Source organism: Dryobates pubescens, chromosome 23, assembly GCF_014839835.1.
Source record: "Dryobates pubescens isolate bDryPub1 chromosome 23, bDryPub1.pri, whole genome shotgun sequence".
Classification (NCBI taxonomy): domain Eukaryota; kingdom Metazoa; phylum Chordata; class Aves; order Piciformes; family Picidae; genus Dryobates; species Dryobates pubescens.
Window position 1 is genome coordinate 6,165,510 of NC_071634.1, and position 21,092 is coordinate 6,186,601.

A 21,092-nucleotide genomic window follows, 5' to 3' on the forward strand; every position below is an offset into this window, starting at 1 on the left:
GATCACCCAGTTCCAACCCATGGGCAGGGACAGCTCCCACCAGCCCAGGCTGCTCAAGGTGTCATCCAACCTGGCCTTGAATGCCTCCAGGGAGGGGACATCCACAACCTCCCTGGGCAACCTATTCAGGGTCTCACCAGCCTCACTGTCAAGAATTTCTTACTCATCTCCAGTCTAAATCTAAATCTTTCTAATACCTAGTCTGATATCCCTCTCTTTCAGGGGAGACCTTATTGCTGTCTACAACTACCTGAAGGGAGGTTGTAGCCAGATTGGTCTCTTCTCCCAGGCAGCCAGCACCAGAACAAGAGGACACAGCCTCAAACTGTGCCAGGGGAAGTTTAGGCTGGAGATGAGGAGAAAGTTCTTCACAGAATGAATTGTTAGCCATTGGAATGTGCTGCCCAGGGAGGTGGTGGAGTCACCGTCCCTGGAGGTGTTCAGAAAAGGATTGGATGTGGCACTTGAAGCCATGGTTTAGTAGTCATGAGGTGTTGGGTGACAGGTTGGACTTGATGATCTTTGAGGTCTTTGCCAACCTTATTGATTCTATGATAATACCTAAACAACAGCAACATGAAGTTTTATTCCTTCTACCAGCAGGTAGCTCCTCAGGCTTCACTGGGACTGCGTGTGACAAAGGCTTGCATTTGCAAACGGTTCCTCTCAGACACATTTAAGGAATCAGCTTTAGCACAACTGTTACAGCATTATGATGAGCCCTACAAATGAGACATTCCAAGCTGTAACTGTGAATCACATCCATCTCACAATAAAGGCACAATGTAAAGCCTCCTAAATTTAGCTCCTGTGGATTGGCATCAGAGCCTGATTAGCTCAACACGTTATAAGCATGTATCAATAAAACTAATCCTCTGTCATGTAGCTGCACTCTTTGCTAAGTCAGCACCTCCAGCATCAGCACTCTGCTTTCTCAAGACTCTCTGGGCACGTGTCAGGCAGCTCTCACTTGCCAGTGCCTTACCCTGCTGCTCTGCCACGGTGCCTCCTGACAGGCATTCCCTGCGGGGGCCGCAGGCTTCGGGGCTGGCTGCTGGTTCCTCACCGGCTTCCTGTCAACAGCTCTGAAAATAAGCCTCACAAATTCCTTAAAAGCAGCTACACATGTGAACAAATTGTGGAGTACACTCTTCAAAATGCAGCTTCTGAGGTCTGGAGCCCTGGTAAAGCCCATTACTGAACGGTGTCGAGGACTGCCTGCAAGGAAACACTCGGCAGGCTTTTGGGGTTTGCTTGCTCGTTTGGTTTGGTTTCTTTGTTTCTTAATTTGCTTTAATTTGGTTTTTTTTTTTTGGTTCTTTTTTTTTGTTTGTTTCTTTGCTTTGGGGCTTTTGCTTTTTATCAATTTTTTTTTTCCTTTTTAATTTTTTTTTAAACTTGTTTCGTTTGTTTTAATTTGGTTTGGGGTTTGGAGGTTTTATTGTCCATTTGTTTGGGGATTTTTGCCTTTTTTGGGTTTTATGCTTTTTAAAAATTTGGTTTCTTTTTTAATATGTTTTAGGGTTCGTTTTAGTGGGTTTTTTTGTTGTTTGTTTTTTTTTTGTTTGTTTAAATTAGGGTTTTTTTAGAATAGAATAGAATTAACGAGGTTGGAAGAGACCTTTGAGATCATTGACTCCAACCTACCATCCAACACCATCTAATCAACTAAACCATGGCACCAAGCATCCCATCCAGTCTCTTCCTAAACACCTCTTCTCCCAGGCAATCAGCAGCAGAACAAGAGGACACCATCTCAAGCTGCACCAGGGGAGGTTCAGACTGGAGGTGAGGAGGAAGTTCTTCATAGAAAGAGAGACTGGCCATTGGAATATGTTGCCCAGGGAGGTGGTGGAGTCACCATCACTGGAGGTGTTTAGGAAGAGGCTGGATGGGGTGCTTGGTGCCATGGTTTAGTTGATTAGATGGTGTTGGGTGATGGGTTGGACTTGGTGATCTCAGAGGTCTTTTCCAACCTGGTTAATTCTATTCTATTCTATCTCAGCTAGAGAGTTGATATGGGCAGGATGCACCTTCCTCCAGTGATGGTGACTCCACCACCCAATGTACATTCCAATGGCCAATCTCTTTGGGAAGAATTTCTTCCTAACATTCAGCCTAAACCTCCCCTGGTGCAGCTTGAGACTGTGTGCTCTTGTTCTGGTGCTGGTTGCCTGGGAGAAGAGACCAACCCCCACCTGGCTACAATCTCCCTTCAGGGAGTTGTAGAGAGCAAGAAGGTCTCCCCTGAGCCTCCTCTTCTGCAGGCTAAGCAACCCCAGCTCCCTCAGCCTCTCCTCACAGGGCTGTGCTCCAGACCCCTCCCCAGCTTTGTTGCCCTTCTCTGGACACCTTCCAGCATCTCAACATCTTTCCTAAACTGAGAGGCCCAGAACTGGACACAGGACTCAAGGTGTAGCCTAAGCAGTGCCGAGTGCAGGGGCAAGATGACCTCCCTGCTCCTGCTGGCCACACTGTTCCTGACACAGGCCAGGATTTGCTTTTGGGCTTTATTTGAGGTTTGTTTTTTTTTTTTTTAATTTTTGTTTGGGGGATTTTTTTTAATTTGTTTTGTGGGGTTTTTAGATTTGCTTTAGGGTTTTTTGTTTGCTTTTTAATTTGTTTTTTTCTTTTAATTTGCCTTTTTTTTATTATTTGCTTTGGGGTTTGTTTTAATTTGCTATTTTTTTAAAATTTATTTATTTTGGGGTTTCTTTTGTTTTATTTTCTCTCTCTCTTTTTTTTTTGTTACACCAGATCCATTCAACTCGATGGTGGCCAAAACAATCCTCACCAACAAGACTGCAACGATCCATATGCATGATAGGTGCAAGGCACAACCTTTCATGAGCCACCCTGGGAACAGAGACCAAATGTCAGAAAAGGCCTCAAACAACACAAAAGATGAAATGAGTTTGGCCAGCAGTGCAGCTCACCATAACCAGCCTGCACTGTGGTGTGCCCTGGGGTGACCTCTCTGCTCCACACCTCATTTGAAGGCTTCTCATCATGCAGATGTTTTTTTCCTCCCAGCACTAAATTACATCAGTGGCTACACCTTTCTGGAATGATGAAATGATCAAAACCTGATGAGAACCACATGAACTGCTGCTAGCACGCTGTGAGCATTAGGGGACAATCAGTGTTGGTGCACTTTGGTCAGGTTTTCCTGAAGGTGAACTTGGTTGTTTCAGTGTCTTTTGAGCAGAGGTGCTATGTGTGGCTTGGAGTAGGTCCACTTTATCTAGACACATGTATACAGTGAACAAGCTTAGAATCATAGAAGCATGGAATTGCTTGGGTTGGAAAAGATCTCCAGGACCAACAAGTTCAACCATCAATCCAACACCACCATGGCCATTAAACCATGTCCCCAAGTGCCATGTCCACACATTTCCTGAATGCCTCCAGGGATGGAGAGTCCACCACCTCCCTGGGGAGCCTGTTCCAATGGCCAATCTCTCTTTCTGGGAAGAATTACTTCCTCACATCCAGCCACTCTTGCAACAAAGATTTTTTTTCTTAATCCCCAACCTAACCCTCCCCTGGCACAATTTTAGGCCACTTCCTCTTATTCTATCACTTGAGACTAGGGGAAAGAGTCCAACCCCCACATCACTCCAGCCTTTCACAGAGCAATGAGGTTTCCCTTCAGCCTTCTCCAGACTAAACCACCTCAGTTCCCTCAGCTGCTCCTCACCAGACCTGCTCTGCACATTCCCCCACTCAGTACAAGCCCCCAGGACTGAACTATCTTCACCCCAGCATCCAAGCTTTCAGGTCACTGGGGGATACAAAATCTGCCATGTTACTGCTCTGATCTGGAAAGGATCACAAATACTTTCCCAGTTACCTGCTGTATCCATGTGACCAATGCAAGCTACAGGAACCAACACCACCTGGAGCTCTGCCACTTTGCCTCCACCCCCATGATGGGCGAGGAGAGAGAATAGCAAGGGCTGTTCCACTCCTCTGCACATATCTGCAGCACTGGCCTTTGGGGAAATATTAACCTGAGCCTGCCTCCAGAGGAGAGAGCTGCCTGTTGTCTCTGTGCCACGTCATGTCACCTTTAAAGAGCTTCAAAGACCTGGCAAGTGACAGTGGCAGCTGCTGGCAGGGCTCTGCTGGGACAGGCGTCACTGTGGGCTGCACAGATTCCTTGGTGGGGCTGCATGGGTGCCAGGACATGCAGCCTCCTCCTCCTCCCACGTGAAAAGAAGAGATCTCCAGGCTTAGGTTCTTCTTCTTTTGAAGTGTTTTACATGTGCAGCCTTATCTGATGGGTAGCATCAGCTGCAATCTGGATTTCTTTTTGGCATGAAATCTCCTTGTGGATATGACCCAGAGAGAGAGAGAGACAAAAAGCAAGGGGGAGGGGAATATTTTGGCTGCCTAGAGCATGGAGTTAGCAGCAGGAAACTGGTTTTGTCACAGCTGTTTGTCACAAGCTAAACCCTTCCCTCCCTCCTTCAGCCACTGGACAAGCTAAGGAGCAGATATTGTTTTCCTAAACTTAGTGGAAGATGACAAGCAAATGAAGCTTTTGATTTCCTTCCTTACTTCTTTAGACAAATGTCAGCCACTCATGCCACTGCCAAAAATAACCCAAAATGCAGTAAGCCTTATCCATGTGAAGTCAGAGTGACCTAAGGGGTGCACCATTTCGTTCACCCTGGGCTTTCAGATTCTTTTCCCCTTGACTAACCCTACCAAACACAAATCACAAGGCTCTTCTCATTTCTCCTGTGTGTGCAAGCCAATTCTCTCCTCTTGTGAGAGTTTTGCAGCTATTTGACCAGAAATACTATTTTAAAAGCTGAATAAATCTATAGAAATATGCAGCACTGCCAGGAGCATCATACCTCACACTACAGCAGGTTGCTCACAGCCACATCCAGCCTGGCTGCAAAAACCTCCAGGGATGAGGCTTCCACCACCTCCCTGGGCAACCTGTGCCAGTGTCTCACCACTCTCATGGGGAAGAACTTCTTCCTAACATCCAAGCTGAATCTACCCATTTCTAGTTTTTTCCCCATTCCCCCCAGTCCTATCACTCCCTGACACCCTAAAAACTCCCTCCCCAGCTTTCTTATAGCCCTCTTCAGATACTGGAAGGCTACAAAAAGGTCTTCCTCTGAGCCTTCTCTTTTCCAGACTGAACAACCCCAACTCCCTCAATCTGTCCTCACAGGAGAGGAGCTCCAACCCTCTGATCACCCTCATGGCCCTTCTCTGGACACACTCCAACACATCCAGATCCTTTCAACCCACCACAACCTGTGACAGGCTTCCATTTCTCATTTCTTTCCCTACAGCTACAATTTTCACATGAGAGATGCCTGAGCTGGTTTCCCCAAGGTCAAGGCTGCTTTTCCATGGGAACAGCGTGGTCTGTGTCCTGTAAAGAATATGAGGCTGGTGCTAGGGAGAAGCTGCCAGCTCTGAAGAAATGCTTGGCTCGGCTTTCCGCATCTTGCCTCTGAAGCACATAAGGTCTATGCGGATCTAGAAGCGTGCCGTGGTCTTGCCTATTTTAGAGAGCAGCAAACAGCATGAGCTGCAAATGCAAGTTGGCAGAAGAAGCTTGGCTGTTCAGCTAAAGCTGTCAGAAGCTGCCATCGTGTTGGTTGGATGCTTGCTTGCTTTACTCATCCTGTTAGGAACTGGGAAAAAGGCAGCTTCTCAGAGCCTCTCCAAACACCAAGGTACTTGATGCTTCTGGAAATGTATAGGAGTGCTCTCTCCTGGAGGCAGTCCCAGCTTCCTTCAGTCCTGTTCATTTGGATCCCATGCATGTTTCCTGAGGTCAGTAATTCCATATTTAATAGAGAAATGGATGCTTTCAGCACAGCTGTATGCACTGTGCACATCAAAACCTTCAAGATTTTCAGTTCTGGAATTAATTTTAATTACTAGTTTTATTTGTCTAAACTATTTCTGTAACCTTGTCTGGGTTATAGGTCAAACGCAGTTGCTAAACCATCTAATCTGCTGCTGCTTCTGGTTGGGGTTTTTTCCCTCACATACCCCAGTATTGAGTTGTTTGCAGAAGCAGAGCTGCCGTCACAGAATGTTAGGGGTTGGAAGGGACCTCTAGAGATCTTTGGGTCCAACCCCCCTGCCAGAGCAGGGCCACAGAATCCAGCACAGGAACACATCCAAAAAGGTCTTGAAAGTCTCCACAGAAGGAGACTCCACAACCTCTCTGGGCAGCCTGTTCCAGTGCTCTGTGACCCTCACAAATGAAGAAGTTCCTCCTCATGTTGAGGTGGAACCTCCTGTGCTGGAGTTTATATCCATTGCCCCTTGTCCTATCACAGGGTGCAACTGAGCAGAGCCTGTCCCCTCCCTCTTGAGCACCAGCCCAGAGATATTTATAAGCATTTATTAATCCCCTCTCAGTCTTCTCTTACTCCAGACTAAAATCCCCAGGTCTCTGCCTCTCCTCATCAGGTAGTGCTCCAGTCCCTTCCTCATCCTCTGTGCCCTACACTGAAAGGCAACAAAGCTGGTGAAGGGTCTGGGGAACAGGTCTGGTAAGGAGCAGCTGAAGGACCTGGAGTTTAATTTGGAGAAAAGGAACTCAGGTCCTCATTGCTCTCTACAGCTCCCTGAAAGGAGGTTGGAGTGAGGTGGGAGTTGGTCCCTTCTCCCTAGTCACAGCTGATAGAACAAGAAGAAATGGCCTGAAATTGTGCCAGGGGAGGGTTAGGTTGGAGATTAGGAAAAATTTCTTTGTTGCAAGAGTGGTCAGGGATTGGAACAGGCTGCCCAGGGAGGTGGGGGACTCTCCATCCCTGGAGGTGTTCAAAAAAACTTGAAGCCATGGTGGTGTTGGGTTGAATGTTGGACATTATGATCTCAGAAGGCTTTTCCAGCTTGAAACAATGCCATGATTCTAAGGTAACCATAAAAATGAGATCTTCTGTCTCTGTGTTGCATCTAACAGCGTAACCCAGAGATTGCTCTGGTGCTGCTGGTATTGCAAAGACAAAAAAGCATCAGAGCAAGGCAAACCCTACAAGACACTGTGAAGCCAAACTTCTCAGCTGAACTCTCTCAGAAATCCTCACCAGTCTGTGAGCAGGTGAAGAACAGGATTGCCTGTCTGACTTGCAGATCCCAGCTAAGTTTGCAGTACTGAGAACATCAGCAAGAAGAGAGGTAGAGAGCTTGTAAACAGAGCAAAGGAAATGAAAGTAACCAAGATGAAAATAAAGATGTAAATGTAAAAACATTTGTCATGCCTTGTAGAGCATTCACATCCTTTCAAACAGCAATATTTGCACCACCTGGGATTTGTAACTGTACCTCAATAAATTCTTGAGAGGTAAAAATAAGTCAAGCAAAAGCTGAAGTGGTCTCTGACCAAGATCCCTCCATGCAGGGCTGCCCACTCCTTTAATGCCACACAGTGTTGCTGGGCCAGAGAAGATCCCAGTCTGCATTTAGCCAGCAACTTGTAAACTGCCTTATGCAGTAGTTCTGGAGCTCCCTGCTAGCCACAAACCCTCAAATCACAAACCTCTGAGGGGAAGGAGGTGCCTGACCTATTTTCTAAACTGACAAAAGCTCCTGCATGACAGGTTCTGTGGCTTCTTCTTCATATGATAGGCATCAAACTTCCACTCCCACTTCACCCGGGATTTCAATACGTGAACAATGCCACAGGAATCAGGTTTACTTTGTCATCTTCTGACACAGGCTGGAAGGAACACAACCACTGTATGCTTAGTGCTCTGTATTTGTACCATAGCCACTCCTTTTACTTCATAAACCAGTGCAAGTGAGGAATCTTTTCCAGGGAACTGGATGCTGTATTCAGGAGCAGCTACCACGCAGTAACAACCGAGATACCACACTAGTTCCTCATTCCCACCATGAGGAGCAATTGTGGGCTGTTACTCTTCTGCAGTGACAGTTTTGCTTACATCTAGAAGTAACTGTTTCTAAATAGGAAAAAAACCAAAACCCCCACAACCAAACAAACCCAGTAAGAGCTAAAACCAAACCAAACACACACACAAACACCAACGCAGCAACACCAGCACCACCCTAGAAAACAATGCATATTACAAAACCTTTAAAGCCACCTTTAAAATATCCCAAGTGGCATTTTACAATTCAGGAATGTTCCCTTTTCATGGCCAGCTGCATGTAGATTTTGTTTTCCCTCAACTGCATGTCAAACAGAATACAGAATTAACCAGGTTGGAAAAGACCTTTGAGATCATCAAGTCCAACCTATCACCCAACACCATCTCATCAACTAAACCATGGCACCAAGCACCCCATCCAGTCTCTTCTTAAACACCTCCAGTGATGGGGACTCCACCACCTCCCTGGGCAGCACATTCCAATGGCCAATCTCTTTTTCTGTGAGGAATTATTTCCTCACATCCAACCTAAACCTCCCCTGGTGCAGCTTGAGACTGCATCATCTTGTTCTGGTGCTGCTTGCCTGGGAGAAGAGACCAACCCCCACCTGGCTACAGCCTCCCTTCAGGTAGCTGGAGAGAGCAATAAGGTCTCTCCTGAGCCTCCTCTTCTCCAGGCTAAACAACCCCAGCTCCCTCAGCCTCTCCTCACAGGGCTGTGCTCCAAACCCCTCCCCAGCTTTGTTGCCCTTCTCTGGACATGTTCAAGCAACTCAACATCTTTCCTGAATTGAGGGGCCTATAGGTCAAGAGGCTCAAGAAGAGTTATTGATCAGTTTGGTTCATACCAGGAGAAGAATTATTTGCTTTTACAGAGAAAAGGAGAAAAGCAGCTCTCAAAGCAGACAGAAATGTTCACTGAAGGGAGTTTCTATTCCTCTCACATTCCTTTGCTGGAATGGAAGAATAAATAACCCAAACAATACTCCATCTAGATTTCAGAGCACGAACATCAAATAATAAGCTGTGAAAAACAACATTCCAGCATTTCCAGATGATAACAGTAAAGGACCCTGACATACTGCTAATGGATCTTGACAGAGGGAATAATCTATATTCAGAGCTATTTGCCTTAAGCTTACATTGAGGGATGCAGGCAGCGAGCCTGCAAATTGTCCAACAATCTCAGAGGTCCATCTGCTGCCCTGCACCTGACACCAGCAGAGACACAGCTCTGCTGGCTGTGATGACACCATGGAGGAAACATGAAGACTTCTTACATGCAGTGGTGGAGTTTGAAGTTAGAAACAGTCATGTGCTTATATTGCTAAAAGCCTGGATTTGTGCAGCGTGGAGAGGGACTGATTTGTAGAGTTAGGCACAACTGACATCAGATCTTTCTCACATCTCCTTTAATGCCCTATGAGGAGAGGCAGAGAGCCCCGGGGCTTTTTAGTCTGGAGAAGAGAAGACTGAGAGGATTTATAAATACCTGAGGGCTGAGGGTCAAGAGGGAGGGGACAGGCTCTGCTCAGCTGCACCCTGTGATAGGACAAGGGCCAATGGATATAAACCGTATCCAGCACAGGAGGTTTCACCTCAACCTGAGGAGGAACTTTTTCACTGTGAGGGTCTCAGAGCACTGGAACAGGCTGTCCAGAGAGGTTGTGGAGTCTCCTTCTCTGGAGAATTTCAAGAGCCATCTGCATGTGTTCCTATGTGACCTGTGCTAGACTCTATGGTTCTGCTCTGGCAGGGGCAGTTGGACTTGATCTTCCATCCTTCCAACCCTTAACATCCTGTGAATGCAACCAACCCATCGCAGAGAAGGTAAGAGAGGGAGAAGGTTACCTCAGAGCCCATGCTTTCAGTAAGGTTTTCAGTTTTCTCTAACTTTCTCAGCCTTTTATGTTTTTATGACAAAGCTGATGGCTGCAGATTAAGTATGTAAGCCATTAGCCTCCTGAGAAGCAAAGCTGGCAGTAACTGATTTCCCCATGGCATTGCAGTGGCAGAGGCGTGCAGGCACCAGCCATGGAGAATGCTCTCTGCTGTACAGATGCTGCACTGTGAACAGGCAGAACAGCCAGCAGCAGAGCTTGCTCACAAAGCCAAATAAGCTGGGCTTTAAAGATCTAGCCACCTTTCCAGGGACCTGCTGCAGCACTGGGGCAGCATGTGAAGGCCTGTGGCTGCCAGGATGTCCTGCAGTCAGGACTTATCAGCTGATGTTGTAGCCAGGTGGGGGTTGGTCTCTTTTCCCAGGCAACCAGCACCAGAACAAGAGGACACAGTCTCAAGATGTGCCAGAAGTGTAGGCTTGAGGTGAGGAGAAAGTTCTTCCCAGATAGAGTGATTTGCCATTGGAATGTGCTGCCCAGGGAGGTGGTGAAGTCACCATCCCTGGAGGTGTTAAAGAGGGAACTGGACATGGCACTTGGTGCCACGGTTTAGTAGTTATGAGGTGTTGGGTGACAGGTTGGACTTGATGATCTTTGAGGTCTTTTCCCACCTTATTGATTCTATGATCTCAATCTTTTCTGACCTCTTCCTCCTCTCCTGACTGTGCTGTATGCTCTTACAATCCAAGAGCACAAAGCCATTTAGCAGATGTCATCCACTGAGCTGAAATCCTTTTCTAAAGAGCTGTAAAGAAAAATCTTTGCCCCAAACCCTTAAAGAACAAATATTTTTGTTTGCTTGCTTTGTTTTGTTGTTGTTCTGTTTTGTAGGAACATTCCATGCAGCTGCACTTCAGAGGGAGAAAATACCACCAGGAATTGTCTCATGGGTTATTTTCTCAGGGAAGCACAGCCCCAGCAGCAACGAAATGAGGTCGTTCTGTGTAATCACAAAACTTGTTGGATGGCACATCATACTCTCCACAGATTCATGAGCTGAAGATCCCCAAAGCATCTCTTGTTTGCCCTATCTAGGAATCCAATGCTCTCTCAAATGAAGGGCTGGGGGTAACACTCCATTTGAACTATAAAATATCCTAGAGTCTGAAACAGTGGTGCTGGTGTCTCCAGAGAGGATTCCTATCAGCACATTTGCATGGGAACTTTGAAAAGGAGTTAACCATTTTTTGCACTGAAAGGTTTTTCAACCACTGGCACAGGCTGCCCTGGGAGGTGGTTGAATCCCCATCCCTGGATGCATTTCAAAGATGTGACGCTGAGGGACATGATTCAGTACCAGACTTGCTAGAGTTACAGAATGGTTGGACTGGATGATCTCAAAAGGCTTTTCCAACCAAAATGACTCTGATTCTGAGATTCTATGCTAACCTATCTGGAACAAGTTACCCAGAAAGGTGGTAAAAGCCTCATCCCTGAAGGGTTTTAAAGCCAGGCTGGATGTGGCTCTGAGAAACCTGCTGTAGTGTGAGGTCTCCCTGCCCATGGCAGGGGGGTTGGAACTAAATGATCCTTGAGGTCCCTTCCAACCCTGACAACTCCATGATTCTATGATCTCACAAGCAGAGCAGGACCCTGCATAACCTCTTCTGTAACCAGATCACTACCTCCCTGCTCCATTTGGGCTGCGACACTCCATTAGCTGTTCTCTGATCCATGCAATCAATTTCTCCCTCTAATATAATAGCTTAAAGACTAAACAGCTGTGTGAATTTGTGTCATGACTTTTAATTGAATCGAAGGTAAGATAATTCACCTCCTATGTAATTAGCTCTGCACTTAAATAATAGATGCCATCTCACCCTATTTCTGGGAACTGATGGGAACCTAATTCTATCAATCTCAGAGTTTTAACCTACTCTCTTCTTGCCATGAATTTAAGATGGCAAGGAATTGAAACATTAGATTGATAAATACAAACTCTTAAATGTGCCTTTAGAACCCTAAAAGCAGGGCCACACCATGTCATTCCCCTAGGTAATGGCCACGGTGGTCTTAGGTTGATGGTTGGACTTGATCATCTCAGAGGTCTTTCCCAACCCCAACAATTTTATGATCCTATGAATCTACAATGGAAGCATTTCTACATCTAACACCAAATCTTGCAGTTAAAATGGCAAGGCACAGGGTTAGCTCCTGATGTGTTGCATCAGTTCTGGGCCCTTCAGTTTAAGAAGGACATTGAGACACTTGAACATGTCCAGAGTAGGGCAACGAGGCTGGGGAGAGGCCTTGAGCACAGCCCTGTGAGGAGAGGCTGAGGGAGCTGGGATTGTTTAGCCTGGAGAAGAGGAGGCTCCGAGGAGACCTTAATGCTGTCTACAACTACCTGAAGGGTGGTTGTAGCCAGGAGGGGGTTGGTCTCTTCTCCCAGGCAACCAGCACCAGAACAAGAGGACACAGTCTCAAGCTGCACCAGGGGAAGTTTAGGCTGGAGGTGAGGAGAAAGTTCTTCCCTGAGAGAGTCGTTCGCCATTGGAATGTGCTGCCCAGGAGGGCGGTGGAGTCACCATCCCTGGAGGTGTTCAAGAAGGGATTGGATGTGGCACTTGGTGCCATGGTTTAGTGGTCATGAGGTGTTGAGTGACAGGTTGGACTTGATGAGCTCTGAGGTCTCTTTCAACCTTGGTTATTCTGTGATTCTGTGACACAGACCAAGCAAAGGTTTCTGGGCTATCAAGCACAGGTCCACAACGGTTTTACTCCATCTCAAGAGCAACAGGAAGAGCAGGGATTTCTCCTGGATTAGCAAACAGTGCAGCAGTTCCTCGAGCCTTCCCCAGGGCTGATTTGATGCCACACTGCACCCTCGTTTTCTTTGCAGAACCAGGAACATCTTTGTTAAACACCACACTTGGAATTACAGCCTCCCCACGGTAATTTTGGTGGAAAGCTTTTGGAAGCAGTGACTTCAGCCCAGCTGTGGCACTGCTGTGCAACGCTTGCCCCACTGACAGAAGTGGAAAATTTCCATTGATTGGGCAGAGCAGATGTGGACCCCTCACATCCAATTTGTCATGGAAATCGATTGTAAACCGTTGACATTGCCCACACAGACACACAAACATCAAAATTTGGAGACATCAGAGCTAAACCTGTACTTCAAGCCAGGACTCGCCCAAACTGCCTGTTACACTTCCCAATGAGAGCTAAGCACTCCCAGGGTTTTTTTCCACTCTCTCTCTCTCTTTTTTTTTTGCCTTCCCCAGGATGTTATTTTTATCTTGGCACTGTTCATTTTTGCTATTTCATTTACACCATGTTTGGTGCAATTACTGAGATAGAATTGTGTCAAGCCTCCCCTGCACTAGACTGCTATCCACTACCTTTTCTCCCCAGTTTGTAGCTCTGCAGTCTATTTAATTGGCATTTTAAACATTATAGGAGAGCCAGGTTTGGACTTCAATATTCCTTCTGCCAGCCTACATCCTACTGCTATAGAATTTAAATGTTTCACAGCATTTCATACTCTTTGGTTCAAAATTACAGATGAGTAACCCAGGATGGGATTCTGTGCTGGAGTTTAATCATCTCCAGTGCAGATGCCACCATCTGTGTTAACCATCTCAACTCCCTTTAGAGACAGAGAGCAGACTCAGGATTTCTGGTGCACAAGTCAGTTCCCAGAACCCCAGCATGATGGGGTTTGGAAGGGATCTCTGGAGATCATCCAGTCCAACCCCCCTACTAAAGCATGGTCACCCACAGCAGGTTGCACAGGATCACAATGCCCAGGCAGGTTTGGAATCTCTCCAGAGAAGGAGACTTCACAACCTCTCTGGACAGCCTGCTTCAGGGCTCCAGCACTCTAAAAGGAAATATTTTTTCCCCTTAAGTTCAAGTGAAACCTCCTGGGTTCCACTTGTACCCATTGCCCCTTGGGCACCACTGGAAAGAGTCCAGCCTCATGACCATGCTATTGATCAGCACTGAGAAGATCCCCTCTCAGGCTGCTCTTCTCCAGGCTAAACAGCCCCAGGTGTCTCATCCTCTCCTTGTCAGAGAGATGCTCCAGTCCCCTTCAGCATCTTCATGGTCCTCCCTTAGAAGTGGGAAGCTCAGAACTGGACACAACACTCCAGATGTGGTCTCAGTACACCACAATAGAGGGGAAGAAGACCCTCTGAATTCACTCTCAAACTCTGTCCCCTGCAGTCCTGGATACTCTGCCTTGCCCTGAGCACTCCCCATGAGAGGACCACTGCATGTTTCACCCACAGACCATGCAGGAACGTGGATGATTGGCACACATGGAAAACATCTACACCTTCAACTGATACCAGGAGACACCAGACAAGGATTTCAGCTGAAGTCTGGCAGATGCCTGACCAGAGGTCTCGTGCTACTTTAAGAGGGAGCTCATTTCCCTCTTTGCTTGCTCCAGGCTCTCACCTGCCTGGCTGTGAGGATGTGGTATGATGAAGCAGGTTGACACACACAGTCACCAGGCAGTTGAAGCTGCTCAGCCTCCCCCTGCTCCCGTGGCAGAGGGATATTTAACAGCTACAGTTATCCTCAGGAACCAAAAACACACTCAGCTCTCACAGTTCCCCCTCGCCCCGAATTTGCTTTAAAGATGTAATATTTTGTGACTGGGTGCGCTCTGAAGTACCCCACACACACCTTCCACCCCCTGCCACACAAGACTGATGAACGCTGAATCGCTGGGAAGAACAACACAATTCCAAGGCAATTCTCAAATTCTGCATCTATGAGAGGATAAATCAGTTTTGTGTGGCCCTGGGCAGCTGCATCCCCCGAGTGGCAATGCCAGCCAGGGCTCCATGAAACCTCCTGTGCTGCACCTCCTCTGTCACCGCCGAGCTTTTAACCCAAATACGAGGAGCCGCCGGCTCCCACCCCGGAGGATGCCAGGCAGGGAGGGAGGCAGCAGCAGGGCAGGGAAGAGGCACCCGCCGTGAGCCGTGCTGGGGGGAGGTATAGAGCTCAAGAGCCGTGCTGGGGGTACCGGTGGGGAGGAGGACAGAGCCGGGGCTCAAGAGCCGTGCTGGGGGTACCGGTGGGGAGGAGGACAGAGCCGGGGCTCAAGAGCCGTGCTGGGGGCACCGGTGGGGAGGAGGACAGAGCCGGGGCTCAAGAGCCGTGCTGGGGGTACCGGTGGGGAGGGGGACAGAGCCGGGGCTCAGGAGCCGTGCTGGGGGCACCGGTGGGGAGGGGGACAGAGCCGGGGCTCAGGAGCCGTGCTGGGGGCACCGGTGGGGAGGGGGACAGAGCCGGGGCTCAAGAGCCGTGCTGGGGGCACCGGTGGGGAGGGGGACAGAGCCGGGGCTCAAGAGCCGTGTTGGGGGCACCGGTGGGGAGGGGGACAGAGCCGGGGCTCAGGAGCCGTGCTGGGGGCACCGGTGGGGAGGGGGACAGAGCCGGGGCTCAGGAGCCGTGCTGGGGGCACCGGTGGGGAGGGGGACAGAGCCGGGGCTCAGGAGCCGTGCTGGGGGCACCGGTGGGGAGGGGGACAGAGCCGGGGCTCAGGAGCCGTGCTGGGGGCACCGGTGGGGAGGGGGACAGAGCCGGGGCTCAGGAGCCGTGCTGGGGGCACCGGTGGGGAGGGGGACAGAGCCGGGGCTCAAGAGCCGTGCTGGGGGCACCGGTGGGGAGGGGGACAGAGCCGGGGCTCAGGAGCCGTGCTGGGGGCACCGGTGGCGGTGGGGAAAAGACGGAGCCAGGGCTCCCCAGCCGTGCCGAGGGTACCCGTGGTGGTGGGGAGGGAACAGAGCCAGGGCTCCTGAACAGTGCCAGCGAACACCACGGGGGTAGGGGCAGCACCGGAGCCCCCGCGCTGGGTCCCAGCGCCCGGGTAGCGCGGCAGCCGCAGCTCCTCCCGCCCGGCAGCGCCCGCGGCTGCGGCAGCTCCCCTGTGCGACAGGCACAGCGACATCCCCTCGCCTTTCCCTGCTGCGTTGTCTGGGTTGTTTTTTTTCTGAGATTAGCGAATTTCCACCGGCTCCTCCTGCCCCGCAGCGCGGCAAGCCGCCGCAGCGCAACGTGCCGGGACCGCAGCGGGACGGCGACACGCAACCCTTCCGAAACACGAGGGGCAAAGGGGTACCCTCAGCCCCGCTTACCTGTGCCGGTGCTCATGGCGTGCCAGAGGGGCCGCTCCCCGCCGCTCCCGTCGCCGCCGCCCGTCACCGCGCCCCCGCGGGCGGCACCATCCCCGCCCGCCGCCGCCCCCCGCGGCAGGTGCCGCGCACCCACGGCCCCGGCTCTGCGCGGCGCGGGCACCTTGGGAAGTGTAGGCAGCGCCGCGGACTACAACCCCCTCCGTGCCTTGCTGCGGCCCGTGGGGAGAGGCTCCAACCCCGCCGCTGCTGCGGGCAGAGCTGCTGCTGTCGCCTCCACCAGCGCAAAGTTCTCCGCTGCCTCGGCGAGAGCCGCAGCTCTCTCGCACCGGGCTCCGCACCGCTCTCCCTTGCAGCCCTGCAGGGCTCTGTGGGCGAGGTCTTCTACATCTGCTGCTAGAGACAGTCCAATGAAAGCAACGAAGATGCTGAGGGGACTGGAACATCTGTGTGCGGAGGGGAGACCGAGACACCAAGGCACTGAAACCGGCTGCCCAGAGAGGCTGCTGCGGCGTCTCCATCTCGGGCGAGATTCCAAACGCACTTGAACGCAATTCTGGGCAACCTCATCTAGCTGAACCTGCTCTAGCAGGTGGATTGGATTAGATAATCTCTGGAAAGTCCCTTCCAACCCCACCGTTCTGTAATTATATGAGCTTCTTGGCCCCCTTGTGCTCAGTTTTAAGATGCCCAAGCAAAGCAAATTGATGCACAGGTGGTTTAGCATGTCCCCAGCACAGCCAGGGAATGACAATGAGGATGTTTGCATTGCTCCTCTGCTCAGCCTAGACCCTACAGTACATAGGTGTTGGGCAGCAAGTCTAAATGTTCAGGAGGGGAAGGTTGTCAGTGCCTTCTGGAGCAGGTGAACTCCTGCTGATCCTCCATCTCTGACAATACAAGGAGACACAACGTTTTACCAAAGCCAGCTTATTCAGTGTTTCATCAGTCTGAGAATCTGCTACAGTTCTGGAAGAGAAAATGGTTTTTAAAAGCCCCCCAAACAGCTGTTCTAACACACCCAAAAGGAGCCAGTTATGTAAGAGTCATGTACTGCACAGTTCCTCTGATGCTGACTTCAGGCTGGGTTCTGGGCAGCTTGGAGTCACAGCATGAGGAAATAGGGCTGGGAAGACTTGCTCTGCATTTATATCAGTGTGTTTATTATGATCTTCCCCACCAACAGTTACCTCAAAGTTAAAAACCTACACAACCTTCCCATGCTGAGGAGAGATGAACTCTGTAGGTGTGATGTTTGACCTGATGGGGCTGGCCCTTGGCTTCTTGTTCAAAGCTGACACAGATGCTCAGGTCAGATAGCAACTTAGAGTGAAGCTTAAAGGAACAATTCAGGTCTTTTTGTCAGCTATAGTATTGACTGCTTAAATGCTTCTAAAATTGTCCTGAATGGATATCTCATGGAAAAAAAATAATAATCAGAACCACCACCACCACTTAAATGAGATATTCTTTTGTAAATCCTCCTGTGCTTCTCTCTCAGGCTTTTCAATTCCAATAGGTAGTCCTGAAAACTGAGTTTAAGCTCCTAAGAAACCTTGTTAGTTCTTTACTTTATACCTTGAAAGGTAATTATTAGGCCATATTCATTCCAGATTGCTGCCTTTTGACAACTCCTGTATCTTCTGGAAGACAAACAGTAATCCTGCAACATCTTGTCATTTATTTTGAAGTGCTTGGTTTTGGTTTTGGGGTTTTTTTAATGGTAAATTATCCCTCAAATGTTTTTCATACACTTCCAGAAATGTGCCACTTTTTCTATTCTTTCCAAGAGAACAATGATTTTGAATCACAGAAAACTAAGGACCTGGTATGAGATGCTGTGATGACCTCTTTCTTGCTTTTTACTGATTCTCTGTTAGAATCACAGAATTGTTAGGGTTGGAAGGGACCTCAAGGATCATCCATTCCAACCCCCCTGCCAGGGGCAGGGACGCCTCACGCTAGATCAGGTTGTTCACAGCCACATGCAGCCTGGCCTTAAAAACCTCCAGAGATGAGGCTTCTACCACCTCCCTGGGCAACCTGTGCCAGTCTCTCACCACCCTCATGTAATGTGAAGAGACCTCCCTGGACACCTCTGTGTTAAAAACCTTTTTCTTTTTGTTTGATTTCTATATCTCTCAGACGGGCAGGGCTGGACTGGTTTATGGTCCTGTACCAAGATCTGAACTAAGCTAATTTTATGTCTAATGCCAAATCTGGACACAAACCCTACTATATTTAATATATATACATGCTCCTATATTCCACCTCACTTTTGCTTTCAGCTCTTTCAAATTACTGCCTCTGGGATATGGCTATGGTGGTGTTAGATCAGCAGTTGGACTCATTATCTTAGAGGACTTATCCAAGTGAAACAGTTCTCTAAACCACACCTATGTTGGTAACCTGTCTGTGCCTCTGACAGCAATTACCTCCCTACCACCTCACCGTGGTGGTGTATTGATGTGACACTGATATTAATGAAAGTCTGAAGTTACAGAAGAATAACAGCCTGGGCATGGAAATAAATCCCCATCTATTCACTGAGATTAGAATGGAATGGAATGGAATGGAATGGAATAGAATAGAATAAACCAGGTTGGAAAAGACCTTCAAAATCATCGAGTCCAACCTGTCACCCGACACCATCTAATCAACTAAACCATGGCACCAAGCACCCCATCCAGTCTCTTCTTAAACACCTTCAGGGATGGTGACTCCACCACCTCCCTGGGCAGCACATTCCAATGGCCAGTCTTTATTTCTGTGAAGAATTTCTTCCCAACGTCCAGCCTAAACCTCCCCTGGTGCAGCTTGAGACTGTGTCCTCTTGTTCTGGTGCTGGTTGCCTGGGAGAAGAAACCAGCCCCGACCTGGCTACAACCTCCCTTCAGGGAGTTGTAGACAGCAAAAAGGTCTCCCCTGAGCCTCCAGGCTAAGCAACCCCAGCTCCCTCAGACTCTCCTCACAGGGCTGTGCTCCAAACCCCTCCCCAGCTTTGTTGCCCTTCTCTGGACATGTTCAAGCAACTCAACATCTTTCCTAAACTGAGGAGCCCAGAACTGGACACAGGGCTCAAGGTGTGGCCTAACCAGTGCAGAAGTACAGGTGCTTATAAATAATGAACTGTGTGAAGCACTTGCAATGAAATGGTAACCCAGCACACACTGCAGTGAGATGCCTGTAACAGCTTCCAAGCAAAGCTCCTCTCACACCCTGGGCAGCACACAAATATTGCATCAGCAGCTAAAACTTAGCCATCATTACCCACTGCAAGCCTAAATGCATTGTGATCAGCAGGTCAGATCAAACTCCCAGGCAAACTTTGCAAACAGAAAGAATGAAAGAACATCAAAGGGAACAATGGCCAAGGATGAAAGAAGTCCTTGTTCGAGTGAGACAATCAAGGACTGTTCTCTCCTGTCAGCAGTCAGCTCTTGGGAAGTTGGTCAGAGCGAATCCGTTTGACTATGGCAGACTGCTGTGTGTGAGGGCAAGCCTAGCAGGTGGTAATGAGCATCAGTGTGTAAGTCACACAGGAGGATGACACCCACCTGGCTTACAGCAAGGAAATCTGCAGGAAGGTGATGCAGGGGGTGGTTTGGGGAAGAGCCGAGACAAAGCATGAACAGCATCAGAGTCACTACGCTTGCACAAACATTGCCCAAAGTTTACTTTTCACTGAGGAGCAGCACATGAGGCATGCAAGGATCTCAGTGCAAGGTTACCCAGTCTGTGCCACCAGTGATACCTGTGCTCCCGACTGTACACATGGAGATAATCATAGAATCAGTAAGGTTGGAAAAGACCTCAAGGATCATCAAGTCCAACCTGTCACCCAACACCTCATGGCTACTAAACCATGGCACCATAATGTTGTGCTCTCTGCAGTAACCAAGTGAGCAAGTGTGATGCTGTCCCCTTTGTACCCGCTGCAGAGAGGTTAACGCTCTTCAACCATACTGTGATCTCCTGCAAATGTGACTCCTTGGAAGACTCCTCTTTCTGTGAAGCCACAGCTTCTGGATGGAAGTAGATTACTCTAATCCATTGGCCCTCAGTCAGTTTCTCTCTGTTCTGCAATACAGGCTGATGTGTGCTGATTTCCTGTTGCATGTCCTACATTGCATCTCTGATGCTGTTCACAGAATCACAGAGTGCCAGAGGTTGGAAAAGGACCTCTGGCAATCACATAGAATCATAGCATCAGTCAGGGTTGGAAGGGACCACAAGGATCATCTAGTTCCAACCCCCCTGTCATGGGCAGGGACACCCCACACCAGATCAGGCTGGCCAGAGCGTCATCCAGCCTGGGCTTAAACACATAGTCCTGCCAGAGCAGGGTCACCTAGAATGGGTTGCACAGGATGGTGTCCAGGTGGGTTTTGAATGGCTCCAGAGATGGAGACTCCACAACCTCTGTGGGCAGCCTGCTCCAGTGCTCCTCCACCCTCAGAGTGAGGAAGTCTGTTCTTCACACGCAGAAAGATACAGCATCCTGCTAGCAGAATTTAGATTCTTCTTGAGTGCTAAACTTAGATTCATAGAATCATGGATGCCTAAGCAAGTACAAATTTACTTCCTCAATAGCAGGAGGAGCTCAGAAGATATTTGTGTTCCATCTGTATTCAGGCACACAGAAATGAAGTTCCTTCACCCTGCATTTTCTAGCCCTCAGCAGAATCCCCAAGCAGATGGGTAAAATTTCAGCACTGCAAATTAAGTGTTTCAGTGCACAGCTAAGGACTGTAAGTGCTTCTCTGCTGACAGTCTTTATCCATCCCAGGAGTGCTCTAGCACCAGAGTGAAAACAAACAAACAGCTAGATAAAAGCATGAATACTTCTATAGAAATATCAAAATATAGTTCAAATACATTCATGCAAATCCTGAGAAGGGAAAAGGAATTGGAGCACAGCTAAATATTCATCGCTGCTGCTGCTCCTCCTCCTCCCTTTTTAAAACCAAGGAGCTGTGGCTTTCTCCTCCACTCCTCACAACAAACAGTTTCAGCTATAGTGACTTCATTTTCTCTGGCTTAAAAGCTGTGACAGCCTAAATGAAGGACCTCACTTGGGGGAAAACCTTGATTAGTGCCCTTTTCTGAATGCCTAAGATGGAAAATATTTCTTTGAAGGAAAAGTGATTTTAAATTAAATTGATCAACACAAGAAATAAACCCTGCTCAATATGTATCACCATGTGAGTACT

At 48.8% G+C, this 21,092-nt stretch overlaps 1 protein-coding gene across 9 annotated transcripts in view; it reads right to left on the reverse strand.

The window, feature by feature from the left end:
* Positions 1–16,112, reverse strand: part of ABLIM2 (actin binding LIM protein family member 2) — a 145,314-nt gene extending 129,202 nt beyond the window's left edge. For 2 of the 9 annotated variants that reach the window (XM_054172298.1, XM_054172293.1), the window contains exon 1: positions 15,883–16,111. In XM_054172298.1, the coding sequence (XP_054028273.1) occupies positions 15,883–15,898 (16 nt within the window). In that variant the 5' untranslated portion in view covers positions 15,899–16,111. Of the gene's footprint in view, positions 1–15,882 lie in introns of all 9 variants that reach the window. The other 7 variants (XM_054172300.1, XM_054172299.1, XM_054172301.1 and 4 more) reach the window with 5 other exon arrangements.
* Positions 16,113–21,092: the final 4,980 nt, after the last annotated feature.